The sequence below is a fragment of the Falco punctatus genome (genome assembly GCF_963210335.1).
Source record: "Falco punctatus genome assembly, chromosome: 11".
In the NCBI taxonomy this organism is placed as follows: Eukaryota; Metazoa; Chordata; class Aves; order Falconiformes; family Falconidae; genus Falco; species Falco punctatus.
In genome coordinates this window covers 12386551-12411028 of record NC_137591.1, presented here as the reverse complement: position 1 = coordinate 12411028, position 24478 = coordinate 12386551, and the positions used below count along the sequence as shown (strand labels likewise).

General features: G+C 50.7%; 1 protein-coding gene across 9 annotated transcripts in view; it reads left to right on the top strand.

Annotated features, from left to right (window-relative positions):
• ST3GAL3 (ST3 beta-galactoside alpha-2,3-sialyltransferase 3) overlaps positions 1–24477 on the top strand; it is a 184595-nt gene extending 160118 nt beyond the window's left edge. For 7 of the 9 annotated variants that reach the window (XM_080406919.1, XM_080406920.1, XM_080406925.1 and 4 more), the window contains 2 exons: positions 5494–5640; positions 19087–24477. In XM_080406919.1, the coding sequence (XP_080263045.1) occupies positions 5494–5640; positions 19087–19176 (237 nt within the window). In that variant the 3' untranslated portion in view covers positions 19177–24477. The other 2 variants (XM_080406921.1, XM_080406924.1) reach the window with 2 other exon arrangements.
• Position 24478: the final 1 nt, after the last annotated feature.

Here is a 24478-nt window from a genome sequence, read left to right as displayed (position 1 = left end):
TACAGTGACTGTTGTGTATAGCATGTGATGGCTATTATAGTTTTGTTCCGTATTTCTTTTGTTTTGGAAACCTTACTGCTATTAGGTGATCAGGTCTGTAACGGATAAACTAAGGTAGCAATTTTTCCCAGGTAAGCAAATTTTCAAGTTTTCCTTCAAATAAGTTGATATAGTAGTCAAACCAATTTGAACATCTAGATGCATTATTGTCTGTAGGGAGTTTATTCTTTAGCAGTGCTTACCCTTTTATTAAAAAAGGTAACAACTGGAATAGTCTGAACCATCCAGTATATCTTACCCTGAGCTAAGTAAAATCCCATAAATAACTGGAATTCATTTAATATATTAAGGGAGTCAGATATTTCTAAAAACAGATTTACAGCAGTCATTTCCTTCCAGTCCAGCAGGCAGTGACACAGGAATGACCCGGGCATGGAATGAAAAGCAGCAAGAGCTTTTCACATGCACCAAGCAAAGAGCAGTTACAGTCCTCAGGTTCAGTCACCGGCACTGGATCTCCAGCACAAGCCCATGATCACAACCGCAAGGTGATGCTCAGCCTCCAGTAAGTCCAGAGGAGGGCTAGTGTTCATTTCTGATGACTGGCTTCTTTTCTTCTGTGAATAGAAGTCAGTCTTTAAAGCCTCTTCAGGGAAACCAATGGAAGATGAAACAGCAATGTCTTGAGGTGAAGCCTTTTATTTCTCCTTGCAGCAGAGAACAGTGTAGGAGCAGTTAGGAAACCTGTCCTGTTGCTGTCTGTGCTGCTAAAGGCAGTTTGGTCCCCTCACCTGGTGGTGCAGACTGGCTGCGTTTGCACCGCACAGAGCTTGTAGTGATCCCTGGCACAACACAAGACCAGTGATCTTTGCCTCTCTTGTCTTTATGCTTTTCTCACCCAGGATCCACCATGTCTGTGCTCGCCTCACCCAAGCAGACCATGGCCAGGGGGGCCCTGGAAGGAGCCACGCTCTGGATGCACGGGCAGCCATTGCCCATCACTGCTGCGGTGACGTGTCGCTCACCACTGCTGTGTTTGCTGCTTCTGTTTGCCAGGTGGCCTTTCGGTGTCGTCTCTGGCTCGTCTGTCAGTCTGCTGCATCCTCTCAAATGGGACCAGGCAAAGAGCTGATGCCTGGAGAGCATTCTGTTAGATACTATGTTTTCCAGATGTTTGGGCTTAGACAGGCAGGCCAGGCTTGGGGATGTTGGCTGTCGGTTCAGGCCATGTTATCCAGGGAGGTTGCCCTTGTCGTTGTTTACCAGTGCTGGAGAGCGGATGCTGAACCTGGTACCCACCACAAGCCTCAGCTGTGACAGAAACCTGGGAGATGCAGCAGGAGGTACAGAGCCTGCAAGGCCAAGTTCAAGGCTTGTGGCAGGGAACTGGCAGGGGGAGGGGACTGCTAATGCTTTCTGGGGTCTTGCCATTCCCAACTCTCCCTGACTGGTGGGCATCAGTTCAGGTCAGAAACTCATCACAGCCACACCTGGAGCAGCGGTCCTGCTGGGCCACTCCAGACAGCCCCACGCCATGGCCTGGCTTGTACTGGCCAGTCCTGGTGTGGCTGGGAGGCATCCCAGGAGGCTCCTGCTTCAGCACTGGCCATTGCAGGGCTGCTGTTCTTCAACCATTTGGTAGAAAGCAGCATTGCTTGGTGGTCCAGGGATACCTGGGCACATGGAGGGCCATGAGCAGGAAGACAATCCAACCCCAGATGATTGTTCCTGAGGTAGGATGTTGGGATTTGGGGTTTCTTCCCTAGCAATGGCCTAGAATAACAAGATGCCTGCGCAGTTGTTTGAGAGAGTTTTCTTTTCATAACGCAAGAGGTGGGGTGGTTGCCTTGGTATGTCTTTGGGGCACGGCACGAGGGCGTGTGTGGTGAGATAGCACTGACGCATTGTGCAGGGCATAGCAAGCCAGGTTTGGCACAGCCGTGTCCGTGATGCCTAACTTCTTTTGGAGTGACCTGTCCCCCAACTTGCCCCAAAGGTTGTACATGGTTCATTAGATCTTAGCAGCAGATGAATTTATATGCCTGTGTACAATCAGAAGAACTTGAAAGTTGTGTACATGCAGCCAGAGAATAATTATAACCATTTCCTCTCTCCGATACATGTCCTCTCTCGCTTGCCACTTCTCTGCTGAGAGAAGAGCCCTTTCCCCTGGACCTGGAGAACACTGCAGAGTTGGTTTTTCTGCAGCACAGCCTGGGACACATCCTTAGATCCTACAGCGCCTTCTCTTTCCCATGCCGCAAACTGGACATGAGGCAGTGCTTCATTTTCAACAGAGGGAAGGAGTAGCAGAAGCTCAGCAGGCTGTCATAGGAGAAGAGGGCTCAGTTTCTATAGTTTAAATCAAATCAGGACCAAAGCACTGTATTGGCTTACTAATGACATTTAGTTAACCGGCAATCATGCTGCTTTTATACTTCTGTTCAAGCTGGCTCGTTTTTTTCCAAGTCACTCTGATTTCCCAGTTACTGTTTAATCTGTCTGATGGTTGCTTCTTCTTGAGCGTAAGCAGTTTGGAGAAAATGCCATGTGTATTTGATCCAGGCGCGTGGGTGCATATACAGTTTGTACTCATGTTCTTCTCTTAGCAGGTGCTGTTATCCATGCCATTTACTAGGGGTGGGCTCTGCAAGCACCCCTGTGCTCCCCTAACCGTTACTGCCCTCAGTGAATAGCAGGGGTAATAATTTTTACAGTATTTTTGAGGTGGTCCTCTTTAGCCCACAGGGTTCTGACTGCAGCAGTGGGACGTGAGGCTGCATCTCAGCAGTGAAGATGTGAATGGCTGCAGATCTCTGCCTTCAAGGGGGGCACACGCACTAGGCTGTATCATTGTATTGGAGGGTGCTAACATTGCTAACATCAGTAAGGCATAATCTAATCGACAGCTGCCATCAGATCATCAGTTTCTGAATGTCGTTTTTAGGGTAACACAAAACAATTTTGCTAAGGACACCATGTGAATTTCTGATAGTTGTAGAGGCCAAACCAGCTACATGCAGCACAGTCAGAGAAGTTAGGAAGTCTTTGGTAGGTTTTTGTATTTTAGTAATTTTTGAGAGAGGAGCAGGCAATGCTAAGATACTGGCATGCCAGGAAGAACTACTGAGGAACAGAAGCAGATGAGAAAATTATTCCATAAAGGACATTGGAGGTGTTATATGTAGAATAAAGTAATGCAGATATTTGGTGACCAAAGGGAAGTTCACTTGATTTCTGTGATCTGTTATTCTCCAAACAGAAATAAGAATATGCTTGAAAGAAAGTTATGGTGGTTTGGCAGTCTTCCCGTAAGGTTGGGTAGTATGATTAATTCTCTGTGGTTTGTAAGACTTACATTAGAAAGTTAGCTCTTAAACATTAACTTGGCCAGTGAAATTCCCTCCAGGCAAAGACCCTGTGTCTCCCTTGAGCTGTACCGTGGGAATGGGCCCAGTGCAAATGCGGGTGGTGTTAACGCCGTTATATTCCCAACGACGATACGTTCTCAGGGATGTAACCATTTACTCACTATGTTTTGGACACTGTAACTACAGCTCAGCTGAGGGAAAGGGTTTTGTGGCAAGTCTATTTACCAGCTGATGCTACTCCAGTGAAATCCAAATGTCGTCATCTATGTAAAACATAAAGCTGAGAATATTGCATTTGAACTGCCATGCCCGGGAAGACAGGATGTTTTTGCATATTTGAAGTTCGGGGGAATTTTTCTTATCCTTGTGTAATAAACTTTTTCCAATTTTTTTTAAACCCCTCCTTGATATTTTACGGCTACCAGTGAATTAACAATTAACTAAAGTAAGCAGAATAAAACCAATATTGTTTGTAGCGAGTATCAATTGAAATTAAGCAGTGAGAACAAAATGTCTTTGCTGGTTTTCCTAAAATCTAGGGCTGGCACTGGAGGATGTAGTAAGGTCTTTTTATTTCGAATGTGCACTGTTACAGATGCACTGCAAATGCTTGAACTGAATGTCTCGCTGATTTAGCTATAAGCAGGTTTTGCACATTTGTCTTCAGATTAGTGTAATTCTAGCGCACTGTAGTGGAGTTCTCCACAGCACACGGTTTGTACTCCCAGTTGTGCTCTCTCAGCTAGGGTATGGGTGGCATTCTTTGCTTGGGAAATGTTGGTCTTGGGGCTGGTCAGGCAATCAGAAGTGAGCAAGGCAGCGTGCTGCCAAAAGCCAGTTCCTCTGAATGAGAGGCAGAAACTCCCAAGTATTGTGTTCCCAGTCATCAGGTGAAATGCAATAGTGTTGCTCACCGGTTCAGAGTAAACCATTTTACATGCAAAATACAAGCTGTAGTTGGTTTCTACATCTCAGTTACGAGGCTGTCACCCTTGGTGACTGTCTGAGCATGTCCTCTGAATTTGTGATACTTTTGATATGGTTGATGTTGGATGTTCTACAAATGAAGATATGTGGGTGGATTTCTCAGCCTCTCCCTAGCCCCTGGGGTAAAACTAGCTCTGGATTCATCTGGCTAAAGGGGAGCTAGAAAAGTCTGTGAGCGAGGATTTTACACTGGAAACACTCATCTGTCACAGCAGTCGTGTTCATCTGAACACACAAGAGGAGTTGCAGCTGTGCAGCACCACTGTCACAGGGCCTCTGCAGAAGCCAGATGGAATGGGAAGGGCTGAGGCCGGACTTCGGTGCAAATGGCAGGTCAGCAGATGGGCAAGGACAGTCAGGATGCCCCTGCTCAGAGTGCTAGCACGCATCTCTGACTGGCTTCACGCTGCTCCTCATCTTCCAAGTGTGTGTGGCTGGGCAGGGTATGGCACAGGCCAGAGTGCCCTTTGCCTGTAGGAGTGGCCCTGAGCAAAGGAAGGGGTCTCAGTGCACACTGCTGCCTGCATCTGCCTGATCTCTCCATCTCCCAGAGCTGTTTAACAGCCTCCTTAAACTGCTTTTGCCATCAGTAAGATAAAGAGTTTGTACTGTTCTTCACTTCTGCTTCTGTGTGGTGGCTGGTTTGGGATAAGTATTCCTCCTTAACCTAGATGGAAGCCAGTAATGTGCATAGAATTGTAATCCATTATCTAAGTCTGTTCTGATTTTGGAAAACTAGCATATCCACAGTGAGTCACCCTCCAGCTTGTCTGGCGTCCTGTTCTTAGGATGGCAAAGTTGTGGAAAGGGACTGACCATTTTCATTAATCCCTCAGCCCTGCAGTACTCCCCTGGAGGGTCAGGTCATAGAGCCTCAAACAAGAGTCACTGCTTTTGTGCTAGATGCTTTGCAGGAAGCTGGCTAATGTGTGCTTGTATTCACAAGCTGGGAGGCTATCAACCCCACAAGCGGGCACTGGGCAGCTGATGTGCGGATGTAGCCAAATACCTTGATCCTGATTTTCTGCTTAGTAGCAGCAGTGCCCCTGTGAGCAGAGACAGTAAGAGGAAATCTTTAATTATAGAAATGGCAACCTGTGCTAATGACTTCCATTCCTGCTTTTTCTCCTCTCAGAATATCCCCACCTTGGGAAGCGTAGCAATAACCATGGCGCTCCACAACTGTGATGAGGTGGCGGTAGCTGGGTTTGGCTATGACATGAGTTCACCCAATGCACCGCTGCACTACTATGAGAACATCAAGATGTCTGCCATCAAAGAGGTAGGGAGCTCCTGCCGAGCACATACTCCTCCCAAACCCACTGATCACCCCGACTCCAGAGCCTCACTGGGCTGGTGATGTCAACTTCCAGCTTTCCTGTATGGGTCAAAATGCAGCTCCACCCATGCTGTGGACTGTAAAATTTTAGACATTCTCTCAAGCACAATGTGTGTTAAAAACAGTTATTTCTGCTGGGAAAAGTTCTCTGGAATGTGTATATGATGTGATTCCTTCTTCAAGCAGCAGAAAAAAGATTCACATAAATGTTAACTCAAGTAGGGTGAAAGGGAGCAACTCTGCTCTCGCTTTGAAAAGATGTGGCCTCCTCCTGCTTTTTGATCCGTTGTATTGCTCTCTAATCCATGGGCTTCTTTTGCTAGATGATCCCCTCCTCAGTCCCTGTGAAATGTGGGGGAGGTGAGATTAGCACGTGCATGTTAGCTCTCAGCTGACTGTTCAGCAGCAGTTAACTAGTGTAAACACATCATGGCTCTGTGGAGACTGTTCTTTAAAGCCAGATCTACACTAGAAACGTTTTCTGGTACTATCACAGTGAGATGACCAGCATTCTTAGAGGAACAAAAGTTCTCGTGTTGGTTTAAAGATGCTCTTTCAGGTCTGTCCATTTCCTGTACCAGACTGGAGTGAACTTGGACACTGGTCTAAGCTTCTATAGTGGGGAAGTTTGCTGCTATTTCAGTAGAGCTCAATCTTTCCCAGCACAGATGTGGCCCAGGTCTTTCTAAGATTGTTTCCCACTCTCCACTGGCTCCTAGGTATGAAAACTTTCTCCTTCCTACTCCACGTTGAGAAAAGTTGTATTGTCTATGAGCTGTAGCTGTCTCCTGGCACTTGGCATTTGCTCATCTTGAGCCCTTTGCCATTGATCCAGGTTAGAAGGGAAGCTGGGAAGTTGTGTTTTTCCAAATCACAAAATTGTACATGTCTTAAGACTCTCACAGGCTGCAGGCTGCATGACCCTAGGCAGACTGAGAGGAATTAGAGATCAGTGATTAGTCAGCTTGAGAAATGAGAAGAAGAGCATGTCTAATTATCAGAGGAATGAGACTTTGGAACAACCTCTTAGCAGGGGCCAGGAGAACAAAGGGAGTTAAGGAAAAGACTGTGAGGAGGTCCAAATATATCAAGGGACTGGACATTGTGGTCCTGAGGTACCTCCTGGGCCTGTGGAGGTAGCCACGAAAGTCTGCCTTGCTCAGTGGAAAACCATGGATTTAATCAGTCCTGGCTGGGAAAGCGAGTGCCCATTTACAGGATTTAAGGGGTACATCCAAAGAGGAAAACTGAATTGAGTCACTATGTACAGAGGTGGTGTCAGGCTTATGAAATCCCTGGGCCGAAAATAGATGAGGAGTATCATTCTTGCAGTGGTAGAGGAGGTACCACCACTGACTTGCCCAGTTCTGACTCTTCCCTGGACACCTGCTCATGCCCACTGCCGGAGACGGGACCCTGGGCTACCCAGGCTCAGGTCTCAGTCAGTACAGCTGGTTCCTTAGTCTTCCAGCAAAGATACGGCCTCACCAGCATGAAGATGGATGCAGATGCCTGGTTCTAGCAGTGGGTGCAGAGACTGTTCACGAAAGTTTCAGGAAAAGCTTTTGTCTCTGTGTCCACTCTGGTGAATTGGCAGTCTTTTGTGGAGAATTAATCTTGCCCGATTGTTCCTTCAGTCTTACAAGGATGTCAGGCCCACGGTCTGCTCTTGGATGTGGGGACACTCACAGGCAGGTGTCCTGTGCCAAGCCTGTTCTGCCACCTGGTTTTGCCACTCTGACCTCAAGGACACTGACACAGGAGCCGACAAGAATGAAGTCGTCTTGCTCTTGAACCTTATGTGGATCAGTAGGAAAAGCTGGCAAAAAGAGTCGGATGACAGAGTCTCTGGTTGAAGTCACCAGTCCAGATCACTTGGATCTTTGATTCTGGAGGCCAGCGCCCTGCATGGCACACAGAAACCAGTGGAAGACAGGAGGGAGTCACTCCTGGACACCATATGTGGTCTCAGGAATAAACATCACATGGCACAGGGCAGTAGATGAGGATAGACATGTGAAATGCAACCAGTAGGTTTCCTAGAGAGACCAGTTGGTGCCTGGTTTGTCAAGCCTCTGCTGTCTGGAAGCTATCAGTCATCATATCCAGGATGTTCTGTACAGAGGTGAGGGAGCGTTGAAAGGTTCTGATGAAGCCTCACTAATTCAGATGTCAGTGGATTTGTTTCTGCCGCCAGGATTGTTGATGAGAGCTCTGCAGGCCAGCGGAGCTGGTTCTAGGAGGAAGGTTCCTGTTCCACTGGAAGGCTGGTTATCTGATACGTGTCTGCCCATCTAATCCTCACATCCTCACCCACAGGCTCCTCTTACATTTCGCTGCCCTGGTACAAGAAAAGCCATCTGTTCCCGAGTATCAATAATTAATGCTCCTCCTGCCTCTGCCCCTCCCAATATGACAAATTGTTTGTGATATTGTGGAATGTGAAGAGCAGAGAGAGGATTGCATTTCTTTCTCTCCCATTTAATATTAATGGTAGCTGGTAATTGTTAGTCACATGAGGGTGAAGTTGAAAGGTGAAGGGCAGAATGGTTGGGTTGTGTCTTCCACAGTTGCCTTCAAATAACGCACAAATGGAGATTTGCCCCACTCTAGACTGGAGGCACCCTGCACACCTTGCTTGAAGAGAGACCTGCATGTGGGTTGCAAATCAGGAGGCTGGCCTGCGCTGGTACCTTGTGCCGAACCTTGCCCTTGGCATTAGTGAAAGAAGACTGACTCAGAGCCAAGCTCCACCAAGGTTTTTGTCTGTTCCACCTGCTTTGACACCCAGAGGCCCAAAAGCATCTACAGCGTTTTCCTCAGTGTTGCTTTGGACCTCTGGGATTATGTCCAGGTCTAGTTCTTTCTGGTCCTCTACATTTCAGCCTCTAAAAGAGCTACTAAAGCAGGCTATGCCTTGAAATTACACGAGTATCATCTTTGTCCTCTGGCCTGCAGACCCATGGAGGCTGGAGTACTTATTCCTGGGCAGGGGAGTGAAACAGGTTTGCTTAAAGTAGCAACATCACAGCACCAAAACAATTGTCATGGGATGCAGCTGTCATGGGATCCACCATAATGAACATCCTGGGCAGGAACCCCTGCCATTTGACCAGGCTTTGGTCGGGCAGAACTTCTGTTTCTGAAGTTCAAATCTTTTCCCTGACTGCTGGGCTCCTCCAGCTTGAATGACCAAAAATTTTCAGTGTTTAAGCCTGGAGAGCAGCTGCAGGGAAGGACTCCAGCTCCACCCTGAAACCATCACTGCCTTTACAGAGGAAATGTAAACACCAGCAGTGTCCTGGGTCTAGAGGTGCCACACATGTGCAGCTTCTGGGAACATCTATCAAGCCGCTTCCCTTGCCTGGTGTCCACAGGGGGAACAGGCCTGCCAGTGAGCATGCATCCTCTCAGCAAGGTGTGTCACTGATTTACACTTGAGGCAGGCTTGACATCTCTCTGGACACCCTTGAAAACCCTATGACTCACCTCAGAGGAATTTGTTCTGATTATATAAAAAAAGCTAGCAAAATGCGCTCGCTTGCTCACAGCTGGGCGGAGATGCCTCTCCCATGCCAAGACTGAGGTGATAAAATCTCTGTGGAAATGAATGTGATTTTTCCTGTTGCTCTGTGGGACTGGCAGCTGAATTTCCAAGAGGAGAAACAGGCAGCCCTACGGTATAGTTTTGCTTACTCTTTGCTTGCCCCACAGGGGTAAAAGCCCTCAAGGTCCAAGATTGTGCTGCTATTACTACCACAGAAGGCAGCTGCCTCCGCTGCCTCTTCCAGCATCTCCAACTCCCAGGGGCTGGGCAGGCATTTCCTACCCCAGAGGAAAAGGCTCTGCAAGGAGGCAGATGCTCTGGAGCTTCAGCGGTGTTACCAGTCAAGGGGAAGTAGATGGTCTTGGGACCCTGGTCAGTAGTATGGCTGCAAAACACGTATGGATTCTTCTGTGCTTGTGAATGCTCACGAGAGTCAATTTCTCCAGTTCAGTCCTGGATGGCTTCCTTACTGTCTGTCCTGGGTAGCGCAGTGTACTCCAGCCAGGACACATCCAGGCAGACCTTGTGGAGAAGACCCTTTTCTGTTTATAAGTGTTCTCTGGAGAGCTGGAAGCACACTGGTGTGGCGCTTTCTGTTTCAGGCTGTGAGCTGGAAGATCAGTGCCTGCAGTGCAAAACCGCCTCTCGATCCCAGCTCTGCTGCCCAGCACCGTCTCCCCTCATCTCTCATCATCTCCCCATCATGGCTGGGGGTGCAGCGTCCCTGGCCTGCACTTCAGCAGGGGTTTTCTGGGTGGTGTGGAGAACAGCCTGCTCTTCTCTGGTCTGTTACTGGGAGACCACTGCCCAATAGGCTCAGTGCTGTTGTGTAAACTCTCACAGGTGATTTTTCAGCTCTGATCCTGTCTCTTTCTTTTAATTTACAAAATGCAGAATGTCCAAGTGTGTCATCTCCCTTAAGTTACTATTTTCCCTATTTGAAATGTATTTGCAACAGCTTTCGACCCTTGGCTGCTTCCGTAAATGCTGTACAGACAGTGACTGCATCTTTGCCAAGGTGTCTGCTCACTTGTTTCTGTTTTCAAGGCAATGAATCCATCAGAGCTGAATTTTTATTTAGGTTATTGTATTTTTATTTCTTGCTCAGGTCCTCTAATGCTTCATGCCCAAGCACTCCATAAAAGTGTGTTTGTATCACAGGTCACTGTCTTCTACTAATGTACAGGTGTCAGATCCACTGGGAACATAGCAAAGGAAACATGGAAGTGGAGGTGAGGAAAAAAGGAATAATTTTAAAATAGAGTGAAGGCTTTTCTGGATTAAAAAAAAATAACAATTAACCTGCCTATAAAGATTACAATAGACCTTCAGTGCTAATGGCAAAACAGGCTAGTGTTTCAGGCAGAAATTATTGCAGGATGGGAAAGTGACAGTGTTTAAAATAGTAAAAACTCCGTAAGGAGTTGATGAAACTGAGAGAGCAGGAGGCTGTGTTGTATCACGGGAAGGAAGCACAAAACTGGCTCCCAGCATCCCTCCTCCACGTGCTCTGCCCCAGCACAGTCTTCCCTGCCTCGTGATCCAGAGGTGAGCTTCAGTCTCCTGGTCTTTTCTTGTGGGAGCAAGAATGTGAGCAAGGAGTCACCTCAGATGCCACACAGGGAACACCCTGAACTGTCTTCTCAGCAGCTGGCTGCAGACCACCTCACCTACACTGGTAAAAATGGAGAATGCACGGTTACGAGCCACCCCTGTCCATCCAGAGCCCATCCGCGGCATTTGGGTTGCTCGGTGGAGCTGCTGACTGGTCACCTTTTCACCCTAGAAGCAGATCAAGCGCCAGTGCCGATGTTGTTGGAGGTGTCAGCTCCTTTGATACAGCTGTGCCCAGCACTTCAGTGACTCGCTGCCTGACCCGAGGGGGAGGTGGCGCAGCTGCCTTTGATGGCTTCTTTCTGATCATCAGCGCCGCTTCCCCAGCAGGCCTTTGTGGGATGCTGGAGGACACCATCTTGTAACACTTCTTATTCAGCCTGTGTAAGGGCTGTCACAAGGGCCAGGGGAGGTGGCCTGCAGCACGCAGTGACACACAGCTTTGTCTGTGTCTCTCCCCGCCAGCAGCTACCTCTCAGAATAATCCACAAACATCAAGTTTGGAGTCTCGGCCCATAAAGGCACAAACAATAGCGCTTTATCATCATCTGGGCTCTCTCTGTGAAGCCGTCCTTTGCATTTTAAATCAACGCAAGTTGCTTAGGAGGGGGTGGTTGGACTGCTTCAGGCCTCCGAGTACCTTAAAAGTTTGCGGTAGCCAACAAGAAGAACAAAACTCCTTTGAAAGCCAGGCAGATGTCTAGCCTGGTGATTTATAGACTGAAAACACAGCTATTTGAGCCTGGCTGATGAATTGCGATTGGAGTACAAGGACTGGTGCAGACTGAAATGGAGGTCAGCGTTGGAGGGGGAGGTTAGGGGCTGGGGCAGGGGGACCTCTGAAAGGGCAGTGCTTTTTCCTGGGGCCGGCAGTGATGACTGATGAGGTTTATACATTTTTGTCTTTGTTTAAAAGCCACCTGTTTGACAGCGTTTTGGCTGAATGAAGGCCTCACATGCTGTTCCTGTGCATAAGGACCGTGTGCCAATGTAATAGAAATCTGGAAAAGATTGATGGAATAGCAGTCACGACCAGAGCACAGGTATTGCCTTGTTCGGTAGGACAGAAGTACAGTAACACTCGTGGGGTGCCACTGCGCACTAATAACAGCAAGGAAGGTAAGGCTGTAGGATGGACAAAACCAGATTTAGGGTCTGGACAAGATCTCTGTAGGAAAAGACAGTAAAAGATCTACAGGGGTGTACTGGAGACCAGCTGCTGACCCCAACGTTGAACACAGACCTCTGTAGGAGTGCTAGGTGTGACCCGAAATCACACTGTCACAGATGTACGGTAGGAGCCAGTATTCCTATAAAGGGGAAAGCCCAGATATTCTCAGATGCAGTAGCTAGCATAGCTCTCCTCACCAAACATGAGGGAATAAGAAGAGCTGAAGGCCTTTCAGAGCTGTTCTTAGCAAGCATGAAGACCTTGCAGAGGGACATCTTAGGAAACAGCCTTTGATCAGGTGCCTTCATGGTTAAATTAAATGGAAGGGCAAGAGAAGGGATGTTATAACTCTAATTTTGCTTCTAAAAGGAGGGAGCTTGATAAGCAGGGCTGCAGGGTGGCACTTGGCAGTGATGGTGGGTTGCTCAGGGGAACTGGGATGTGTTTGCAGACTCTGACCTCTCTGAATTTAGGCCTAGCCTAGGAGAATGGGCTACCAAAAGCAGATGCACTGAAGAGCTTATGGACTCATTGAAGAACTGAAATCTTTTTGTGAAAAGCTCAAAAATTATCTCCAGTTCATGTTTGCAGCAAAGGGGGAACTGGCAGAAAAAGGCTGTAGACATAACTTCATCAATAACTGCTTCAAAGTGGGGTTAGAAGTAACGGGGCCGGGGGGGGCATCAGCAGACTTCACCCCTGATGGCTGGAGAGGACAGAAGTAAAGTGGAAACTGGCAAAAGTCAAGTTGAGTTAGATCTTGCAGAGGAAAATTAAAAAACACTGGACAGTCCCACTATCAAACAAATAATACGGAAACAAGGAAAGAATTCGAAGGGCTGTGGCATCCAGGGAGGTGAAGGAAGCAGAAGGCGTAGGGGTTAAAGAGCCAAAGTGAGAACTACATGAATAAATATATTACCTCCATAAGGGTGAGAGGATGAACGTGAGGGAAAGGGTGTCTTTCAGTGAGAAGTTTGTAGAAACAGAAAATGACTGGGTCAGCAGTGAAAGGCAAAAGCCGTTGAAGATAATGCACCTAGGTGTGAGAGCCTGAAAGATCGCTGCTCCAACCACTGCGCCGTTGAGCCAGTTAAGCTGCAAGTGCAGAGGAAAGGGTCCTCAATAAATCTATCAGGTTACACGTGGCTCCACAGGATTAGATTGTGTTGGACACAATACCTCTTTTTCCTTTCTTTTTTTTTTGGGGGGGATGGGAGCCAGGCAAGGAAAATAATCCTGTCAAATTCAGACTCTTAATCTGACCTCAGAGGTACTGCTCAGAACTTCAGAGCGGAGTTTCAATGAAAGAATAATTAAATCCTGAAAGCAAACACAACACGGATTTACCGAAGGCAGGTTACAAAACCTACTTTAGTATCTTTACATGATTTAAAAAATATATAATTCTGAGGACAGAGGAAGTACACTAGCCCAATCTGTCTGAAGTTCAGTTAAGCGTGCGATACTGTGCCGTGTGAGATATTAGTTAAGCTTCAGAAGGTATGGTTTGGTGCAACACCTGTACGTGAACAGCCTCTCTAAAGGAGAAGACAAAGAGCAGCCCTGAATGGATGGCTGGGAGTTTCCCCACAGGAGGTCATGTTTAGTGTTTGCTTTAATGATTTTTGGCACAGAAGGCAATGGCGTGCAAGCGGAATTTGTGATGACACTAAACCAGGTGTGGTCAGTACAAGGAAGGATCAAAATACCATCCAGGAAGACCATGAGCACTTTGAGAACAAGAGCTAACTGGGTGGCATGAAACCTAAGAGTATGAATGGAAAAGGTCATGCTGTTTGGGGCAATACCAGAAATTTTTAGTCTAGGCTGGGATAGCATTATTTGACCATGGCAGAAGATGAAAATGCTTAGATAGATACAAGTAAATTACAGGATAATTTAGAATGCCAGGCTGTGCCAGAAATGCCAGAATGTTTGTCGCTGTGGAAAAAAAAGGCAAGTACAGCTCTGGAAAGACTAGAGGAAAGGACTTCTCGTAGAGAGAGAATTGCCTCTGCGTGAGGCTATTGTGAGCCCTCTTTTTTGGTTCACAAGAAGTGAATCTGGGGTAAATAGGGACATAGGGAGCTACTACATTTCTGGGAAATATCCCAATTTTCACAGGGGAAGTGAACAGCCTGTTTTGTTAGAAGGCAGGCATGGCTTGTTTAGCTTGGTAAAAGGAAGACTGAGAAGAGATACAATTGCGCTGTCTGTATGTATTAGGAATAAGCAGGAGCTAAAAGAGCTGTTTAAAATTTCAAGTTGGTATAAGAATGACTGGGCATAAAGGAGCTGTGAGCAAATCTCCTAAACATGAAAAGATGAGGGTGCCCATCCCTCCCTTTTGTTTCAATACGTGTGACTCCCAGGAGAGTGCAGGTGGGACAGGGCAGCGTGCGGTGCTGCCGCGTCCCAGCAGATGGACTGAGAGAGGAGGGGTCCCAAACCAGGGCAGGGCACTAGTGTCATGGGAGGTGCACTGGGAGGTGAAACTGCAGCCGTAACACACCTAGTGCATGTGGTCAGCGTGCCAGGACCAGAGCAAGGGCATGGGCCAGGCAGAATCATGAAAAATAAGCAGCTCTAGAGACAAGGCAGCGAAGGTTAGAGGCAGAGATAAATCGACACTGGTGGAGACTGGAAACTGACTGTTACCAGCGAAGTAGCACTTCTTGCCGCTGCTGTGGTTTCTGTGCAGGTTTTCGGGGCGAAATGCTGTTGACTTACAGAAATACGGAGGATGTTAATAGAATGGAGAAACCTCCTGCTTTACAACTTGCTGTTTTTCTTGAATGCATTCCTCATTGACTTCACTCTCTCTGATTTTATCTTCTCATATTTTAAAATACTGCGATATACTTGATAAGACTGATGTGCTCTGAAGCTGAGGCATTCCCCGATCGTAATTCATTACAGATGGGGAGCTTACTTTCCTCCTGGGTTGGTCTTTGAAACATTTTTCTTAGCCTTAAAATATTCTACTTGGCTTTTCTTGAAGGGACAGAAGATGTTTTGTGCTTCTTCATGGAATCATCAAGAAAAAAAGGACAGGTGGTTCGGGGCTGCTGCATTTGCATAACCCTGAAAGGTGGCTTTAACTGATGATAAACTTTCATCTAATAACTGTGACCAAACGATCAGACCCACTGCCACCTCTCTGGGATGGACAGGCATAACAGTGCATGAGCTTGCAGAGCTGCTCTGCTCCTGCTTCTCTCTGCTGAAAAAAGCAAACATCCACTGCTCAGAGAGAGACCCAAAGCAAAGCAAATCCCAGCCTGATCCCCAAAGAACAAGAAGGGCTCTGGGGCCTCCTGGGATGTGTCTGTTGGAACTCCCTGCAGCTGTGAGCTCAGACAAGCAGCCAGTTCATTTGCACAAGTGGAATCTGTACCAGACGGCTGCTTGATGTGGGCAGTGGCAGGGGGAAGAGGGCAGAGCCAGTCTGCCAGGTTGCAGGAGCAGCGGTGGTGGTGACACGTAGGGACAAGAAAATGGAGGTGGCAGTGAATGCCCCAGGCTGTTCCGTCACTGTCTGGAGGTGCAGATTCGTGAGAGAGGAGCTGCAGTTTTCTGCTTGTGATGCTGAGGTGTAGCTTCAGGACTCGGGGCAGGACGTTTGTGAACATGAACAGTCTGCATACAGGAATAGGAAATGAGGCAGTAACAGCCCCGTGCGTACAGGAAGAGCGGGTCAGAGCAGTCAGAAGGGGCAGCGAGCATCTTTCCAGCGCAGCCAAAGCACGTCCAGCATCTGAAGGCGGGAAAAGGCTTCTTTGCAGTAGCAGCAGAAGTAAACACCAGCATTGCAGCAGCTTCATGTAATCATTGTCCAGGCATGGATCCTGCTCACAATCATCTGCTTAAAATGTCAAAATGAGCACTCTGACGGCACAGCTCTGTCTGTGGGGGTATGGGTGACCAGAGAGTTGCCTCTTTCTTATCATCCTGCTGCAGCTCAAGACACTGTATCAGTGGGAAAGATTTCCAAGACAACTTGCCTGCAAGCTTAGTTACACAGAGCACCTTGGCTTACCCAGTGAGGGGTGGCAAAAGAGAACTTCCCCTTACAACAGCCGTAACGTAGTCCTGTTCCCAAAGCACACCTGAGCTTGCCAAAGCCTGGCTTTTCATGAGACCCTGCAGCCATCTCACGGAGCCCCCCCACCCACCGCACCCTGCTGGCAGTGTATGCTGCCCAGGGTGCTATTTAGGGTGTATTTTGTTGCCTTTCCCCCTGTGGGGGCAATGGAAGCAAGGTACCTGCCTCTTTCTGGCAGTTTTGAGAAATCTGCTCCAGTTCCTCTCCCCACTGCTGCCACTGGTGCTGGAATTTAGCTTCCTTCACCTGATTAGCTCTGTCTGTCAGTGCGGTGAGTCCCTCTCCTGTAATCAGTAACCGGAGCTGGTGTTGAAGACATGCCTCATCCCTCCTGCCTGTATTGCTGTCAGGCATGGGGGGAGCAGCGCCATGCGGAGCACCCTGCTAGTGCTCCGTGGGAGGGACGAAAGCCCATCCTTGCCAGGGAGTCCTCTTCCTCTGTGGTCTTGCATTCAACCACAAAATATTTGAGAGTACTGCTGCGGACACCACTAAGATTTGTGGATCAAGTGGGAGGCTGAACTCCCCTACATGTGGCTTTCTGCTTGGAAAGAGGAGTTTGTGGCAGTGTCCAGGGTGCAGCAGCCTGGGTGCCGAACAACCAGAGGTTTTATAGCTCTTGCCAGCAGCCTTGCAGTCAGTGCTGGAGCCGTACCTAGCCATAATGTGAGAGACTGCAATTGTATCACCCAAAGTTTTATTATCTATATACTGTACTTAAATTCCTGCTCCACTTGTACCTTTCACAAAGCAGATTTCCTCTTGCCATCAGATAAGGCACTTGCATGTGGCCTGAGGTGATGTTTAGGGTGGTTTTAGTTTCCCTAGAAGTGGCTGCTTCCTCAGTTACCGTCTGTACCGAGCAACACACGCAGGTTGTCCTGGGTGAAAGCACTTGGCTTCTCACACTGTTTGATGAGGCTGAAAGACGTGGAGGAGGGATCAGATTGTGCTGTGATGTATCAGGCACATCAGGCTCCCTGGTGCTCCGGATAGGCTTTGAACAACAAGCCCAGCCTGATGTAAGTGAATGCATTGGGGCCTGGTGTTCCCAGCATGGCCTCTGTGCCAGCGACAGCTGCTCGCTGCCTGCTGGCCGGAGCGTACACGCAGCACACTTGGCTCCTCTGCAGGTGCCGCGAGTCCCCAGCGAGGGGTTGTGTAGTCAAGAGGAAGAGACGCTGCTGCATGGCGGGGGCCAAGCCCAGGACCCCCAGCTGACATGCCACCTGTGGGACCGTTTCCAGCACACTGCAGGATCCCAGCTCTCTGGCTCCAAGTGACAGGCACATACAGTCCTGCTCTCCCAGCTCCCTCTGCTCTGCACTGCCATTGCTCCCACTGCTGTTTGCTGGAATTCGTACTTTTCTCCTTTTGTAAGCCAGCTTTCTCCCCAGTGCCAGTTTTCAGTTTCTGCTTTTATGCTAGCAGAAGTCAAGCACTGAGTTGTTTCTGGGAAGCATCTTTTCAGTTTAGAGATGAGGTCTTCTGCGTTTTCAGAGTCCCAAAGAGCACCAGCACAGCTGACCACGTGTGGCCCTGTTGTTCCTAGCGCTAGTGCACCCTTCGCAGCATTCAGGTAACAGTGTCACTGGAAGCAGAGGAAGTCAAAGACTTCTTTTGAACACAGCTTGCAAGGTAAAACCTGCCTGAACTTTCCTTAGCAGCTTTAACTGTCATTCCTGTGCACCGAGGGGATGGAAGTAGCTTGTGAATGCACAGTAGCAGCAAGAGAGGTATTTCCAAGATGTGCTGGAGATCTAGAGCGGGACCTTCCGTCTCTTGAACATCTTGGTGGCAGGCTGCACAGCATGACCAGGGCTGTCAGTGCCACACACAGTCACGGCTGAGAGCTGCTCGTCCTGGACAGGGCAGGACAGGAGAAGCAGTGGATGACAGGAGAGCCTCACGGATGTTGTGTGTGATGGATACCACCAGTGGTTTGCAGGCAGATGCCCGCGGTTTTACAGTGGGTGAACTGAGTTCAAATGCTTACGACAAAGTGCTTTCAGCGGGCTTGTTGGGCTGGTGCTTTGTTGGTTTGAGGCCATTTCAGGGAGGCTCCTATAGAGTGATTTTATCATGGTCCAGTTTGTATTCAGAGTTCAGATTACCTGCTGGCCAGAACACTGCTGGAGACCTGGGTTTGTTTACTGGGATTCTTGTCGTGTTGGGAGATTTTGGGGGAAGCTGCTTTTCCCCGCTGTGCCTTGGTCTTCCCAGGGAGATAAACCACTTACTGCTTTCATTAAGTGCTTTAATGGTACCAGTGCAGGGGGGCGATGGCAGATGCTGTGATCGCAGCTAAAGCCTGCTGCAGGGAATGCATCTGGGTGGGCTGACACCAGCTATAACAATCATTGCTCTGGAATGCCTGGCTGGGAGATGTGGCCATTTCACCCTTTGTGTTGTATTAGTGTAACCTTTAGCATGTCATTTCCGCTTGATAGGGCTAGCAGAGGCAAGAGCCGGTCTTGATGGGGCTGATCTTGGGGCTTTTCAGCTGCATGTGCTAATGTGCCAAACGAGTTGTCCTTTGGCAGGGAGCTGTATGTGGATACAGCATGTCCTGTCACCATGTTCTCTGCCAGCTCTGTTCCCCAGTATACATCACCGTTAATGCTGCGCTGTTGGATTCTTGTGTGTGGTGGCTTGGGAGGGCACTTCAACCAGCTACATCTGCCCAAGGAGCCTGGGTTGCCCAGATCTCATTGTGCCAAAAAAAATTCACCCGGCCCATGGGGAGACCTCATACTTCAGGTACACAGGTCTTAACTCTGCTGGCTGTGTCGGCTTTAGGTAAGAGAAGGCCCTTGGTCTGCACCAGGGTCTGTCTCCTTGGCAGAAGCCACTGCCCTACCCCAGCTGGAGTGTCCCGCAACGTGGGGGACGGGAGCATGCTTGGCCAGTGTTAGCTGCTGACCTCCTGTCTCTCCCATTTCCTTCCAGTCCTGGACGCACAACATCCAGCGGGAGAAGGAGTTCCTGCGGAAGCTGGTGAAAGCCCGAGTCATCACTGACCTGACCAGTGGGATTTGAGTGGCTGCAGCCACTGCCTCCAAGGGAGGAGACGAAGATGCACGCTGCAGCTCTGGGAGCAGGCACTGGCAGCCCCCCGCAAGAATCCCACCTCACTGAAGACACACAGAGATGCCCAAGTGCTCTGGGAAGACCCTCCCGCATTGCCAGTCTGCACAAGGGTTGCATCTGCTGCCTCCAGGCCTAGAGCTGGCAGGAGGTGGGCAAGGGGCTGAGTGGGCAGTTCTTGAACTCTGCATCGCAGACAGGTCTTCTGTGTCCTGAATTAAACAGGAAAGACTCAGGAGAGAGAAGAAAGATTTGTGAATAAAACAATTTGTGCCAAATGGGAGGTGACGCTGCCCTGAGGCAGCAATGCCTGAATGTACAAAGTATTATTTTTTAAAAGAAACTCTGCAGGAATCATACTAGAAATACCAAGGTGCAAGGCAAAGTCTGCTTGTGCACAGCCCTGCGAAAAGCCCGGCCTCTTCATGCTCCATCTGCATTGTCACCGGCCTTGGACCTTTCCCCAGGAAAACATATCCATCCAAAACTTTGGTGTCGTTGGTGCTGCTATAATTCAAAGGGAGAATAATGGCTTTCCCTCGTTCCACCTGGAGCTTCTGGATGCAGATGGGCATGGGTTTGTTTTTCTGCACTTTTCCTTGCTCCCTGCATAGAGGTGGCAGCCGCAGCCACTTACTTGGCTGCGTTTTCCATAGCCGTTTGCGCTGCTCTGCCTCTGCCCTGACCCCAAGGTGGAGCAGGGAGGCAATGGCTTTCTCTGGCTGCAGCAGACCCTCTCCCCCTTCCTCCTCTCATGGCACTGAGGAGCCTGCCTCGCTGTGCTCAAGGCTTTCAGGCCTTTTGGTTTGTGCCTGCTATGCAGGGCCCCCGTGGAGTCCATGCAGCCTGTTGTCACTGTTCCTGGACAGCATCTCATTTTATTCTCATGTGGGAGAGGAGTAATTTATTCTTTGGAAGGAGGTCAGATCTTGCACGGGGATCTGAAGCTTTGCAGTTTGAGAGCAAGCCACTGAAGATGTTTGTTTTACGTTCCAGACTTGATCGTGTTCCCTATTTCAGTGACGTGTGACCTCAGTGATGATGGAGCCTGCTGGCACGGGTGGGGGCCTGCTGGGAACCCTCAATCTCTGCTTGGCCCCTGCTCACTTCATTTCCCGGCTCCTCCCATGCTGCTCTAGCACCGCTGCTCTTCCTGCTTTCAGGAGCACGTTCCTTCCTTTGCTGTCTTGGTCCCGAGATGCAGTATTTGCACATTTGATTTGTATACATATTTCAGAGGAGCTGGAATAAACTGAGCAACGTGGCCAAGTGTGAGGACAGCAGGGTGGTCTCACCCACCTGGAGAGCATGGGCAGAAGGGGGATTGCCAGGGGAGTGGTTGCAGGTGGAAGTTGACTCCTATGCTCTCCTAGCCTGGAGCAGGCTGGATGGCACCCAGGGGCACTGTCCCAGGGCAAGTCCCTGTGTGTCGGAGCAGGGGTGTGCAGCCAGCCAGTGCTGGCGTGAGTGGAGGGAGGATTCTGGAGGGGTGCTGGTGGGTCTCATGCTCCTGGCACTGTATCTAGTGTAGCTCAGGGATTGCAGTCTGCCTTGCCCTGAGCTGGAAGGCGAACATGGCCCTAACGTGGACAAGGAGTGCTCAGAGCAGGGCTTGCACGGTTCCCCTGGGCCACCTCTGCTCCTGCTGACTTGCAGGGGGCTGTGGCTCTGGGGTTGAGACCCCAGGGGGGACGTGCAGGAGGGGCAGGCAATGACCCACATGTGGGGCAGAGGAGCAAACTGTGCGGAATGGTTTGAGGCAGCTCTCAGGACACGGTGCTGGGTGCGGCCCAGAGACCAGTGTGGGATGTGCCCCTCAGAACCCTCTCCTGTGTGGTGCGCCCGTAGCCAGGGAGCTTTGCTCAGGGGCAAGTCCTGTCCAGCTTCTGGTCGTGGCTGCAGCTTGCCTTCTAGTCTGGGAGCAGCTCAAAGATTCTGCCTCTTCCAGGCCACAGAAGACATGCTGAGAGGCTCTCCCTTCCCTTTCCCCTTCCCATGTCCCTTCTCCTGTCCCTCTGGCCTCCCAGCCAGGCGGTCCCTGCTCCCCCCAGTACATGCCTCTCCCCAGGATGCTCTGTGAGGTTTCTAGCATGAAGAGCTGGGGTTTCCAGCAGGTTTTTGAGCATATGCTGTGGCGGGTACTCCTTTGAATATTCTCCCACAATTTGTTTTTCCCGCTTCAGGAGCCCAAGGGACTGGATTTCCATGGCTCTTGCCAAGCAATACTCCTTTGCAGTTCCTGTGTGTCAGCCTGGACCTGGGACCATCCTCCACAGAGCCCCTGCCGTTGTGGTAGTGGGGGTGTGTGGGCTGGACCCAGCCAAGGTTGTGTCTGGGGTGGTGTGGGCACCCACCCTCTCTGCCTTGGTGCTTGAACTGGGTCTTTAACCAGCTGCTGTGGGAGCCCTGGGGCACTGTTGGGTGGATGGGTCACATCCATATGCTGCTGAGATGCCAGAGAATGGGCAGCTGCTGCCAGGAGGAGGGGGGTGAAGAGCCTTCAGTATCTGTGCTGGACTCCTCTCCACCCCTTGGGGAAGCACCCTCATGGAGGCTTGTGATGGCATTAATTTTGCAGAATCACAGAACAGTCCGGGTTGGAAGGGACCTCTGGAGATCACCTAGTTCAACCCCCTGCTAAAGCAGGTTCACCTAGAGCAGGTTACGCAGAGTCGCTTCCAGACAGGGTTTGAATGTCTCCAGAGGAGACCCCACAGCCTCTCTGGGCAGCCTGTGCCAGTGCTCTGTCACCCTCGAAGTGACTCAGATGGAGCTTCCTGTGTTGCTGTTTGTGCCCATTCCCCTTATCCTGCTGCTGGGCACCGCTGAAGAATCTGGCCCCATTCTCTTGACACTCTTCCTTAAGATATTTGTATAATTGATAAGATCCCCCCTCAGTCTTCTCCAGGCAAAACAGGCCCAGCTATCTCATAAGGGAGATTCTCCAGTCCCCTAATCATCTTCGTAGCCTTCCACTGGACCCTCTCCAGCAGTTCCCTGTCTCTCTCGAACTGGGGAGCCCAGAACTGGGCACAGAAGAAGGGCAGACCAGAAGGGGAGGACAGCCTCCCTCAACCTGCTGGCCACGCTCCTCCTGATGCACCCCAGGGTCCCACTGGCTGCCTTGGCCACCAGGACACACTGCTGGCCCATGGGCAACTTGCTGTCCACCAGCACTCCCAGGGCCTTCTCCGCAGAGCTGCCCCCCAGCAGGTCAGCCCCAGCAAGTACTGGTGCGTGGGGCTGTTCCTCCCTGGTGCAGGACCTTACACTTGCCTTTGTTGAACCTCATGAGGTTCCTCTCCACCCAGCTCTCCAGCCTGTCCAGGTCTTGCTGAAGGGCAGCACAGCCTCTGGTGTATCAGCCACTCCTCCCAGTTTGGTATCGTCAGCAATCCTGCTGAGGGTACTCTCTGTGCCTTCATCCAGGTCATTGATGGAAAAGTTGAGCAGGACCGGACCCAGCACTGACCCCTGGGAACACCGCTCGCTGCGGGCCTGCGGCGAGACTGCGCCATTGATCACAGCCCTCTGAGCTCTGCCATCCAGCCAGTTCTCAACCCACCTCTGATTTGATTTACCCTGTTTTACTGAGCACTACAAATCTACAGGGCACCTTTCTCTTCCAGCTCACTGGCTCCAGGTCCAAGGAGAGAGCATGGCCCCTGCTCTGTTTTCCCTGGCATCCCAGCTCCCCACCACAGCTGGGGACAGCTCCTGATGGGAAGCTGTCCCTGCAGACCAGGGAGGTGACTCCAGGCCCTTCCCTTCACTTTGGCGGGGGTCTCCATGCAGAAGTGCCCAGGCTGAATAGATGAGTGTGCGACCCAGGATGACTGGTGGTGGGTCAGGACCACCTGCAAGTAGAAGGAAAGGGAGGATAGGAGGTTTGGGGGGGGTGGGGGGGTGGTGAAGGCTCCCATCTAACTTGCTGCCCCGTTTGACACTGGTGGGGCAAGCACACCCATGGAGAGCCCTACGGCCGGGTGATGGGGTTGCACCCCCCTGCCCCGGGAGCAGCGTGCGGCGCTGGGTGTGCAGCGCTGGGTTTTGCTCCTGGATGCTGTTCCTTCAGCTGCCTCCCCGTGTGCACCTGCAGCCACCTCCCGCCCTCCGAAACGCTGCAGTCCTGCCAGCTCCGAGCGGTGCGCGCGGGTCAGAGCAGGGTCAGTGGGACGGATGTGAGTCTTGGCCTCTCCCTCGCAGTGACTCACCTTTTCAGCTCGGAAGGGAGAGCCCAGGGGAATTCTCCACGGCCTAAATATAGAGCGGGGTTGCCTGGAGCCTCTTGACGCGCTGCGGTGCAGAAAGGCCGCTCGGGTGGCAGGGAACCTGCCTCGAGAGAGGCCGGGGAGGCGCAGGGAGGCTGGGGAGCCAGTGGCCGCGCTGGGGTTGTGCTCCAGCTGGTGCAGAGAGCGGGTGGGGGAAGCTGCAGGCCAGCTAGCTCACGGTGCTCTGGGGGAGAGGGGCTACCAGAGCGCTGACCACACTGTGAGCACGGGCTGCTCGTGCATTCATGGCCTACAGCCCTCTCCAGTGCCCGCCACCCTGGCGTCAGGCTCCCTCCACCAGCTCACCCATTAGGGCTGGCCATGCTGTGGCCTCAAGCTCGCACGTGCCAAACGGCATCACGGCCAGGGAGCACGAGGGCACGGCGGGATCCTCTGCAGCCCAGCGTCCCTGGGCTTCCAGCATCTCCTTTTCCTGGGAAGGGGCAGCGAGGGGGCCCTGCCCTGCCGTGCTGCCTTACCCCTCAGTGCGGGCACTGCCGGGAGAGGGCAAAGGCGTCGGGATGGGGCTGGCTGGTGGTATCAAACCGGGGCGGGCAGGCTAGGTACGGGCAGCACCGGGGATGGCCAAGGGCTTCCAGCCTGCCTGGCAGGGAGGCGGCCACCTCGCTGAGCTCCGCTGGCACCAGCACGGCGTGTACTGTTGCTCCAAACGTGCATCGCACACAGTATTAGAGACATGTCCTTTGGTGCAGGCAACCCAGGCCACTACCCAGCCCACCTGGGCACTGTCTCCTCGCACAGCCCGCACAGGGACTCATTCCAAAGGCCAGTGCACTCACCGGTACTGTACCAAGCTGAGATGCAAGAACTTAATGTGGTTTTAAAATTAGTTTTAGTTTCTGCAATTTTTTTTTAATTACCCCTCTAGGCAGGGAGGGCAAGAGTCTTGCAGGCTCCTCCAGGCCGGCTTATGTCACATCAATTCAGTCATATCACAGAAGCAATAAAGCTATCAAACAAGC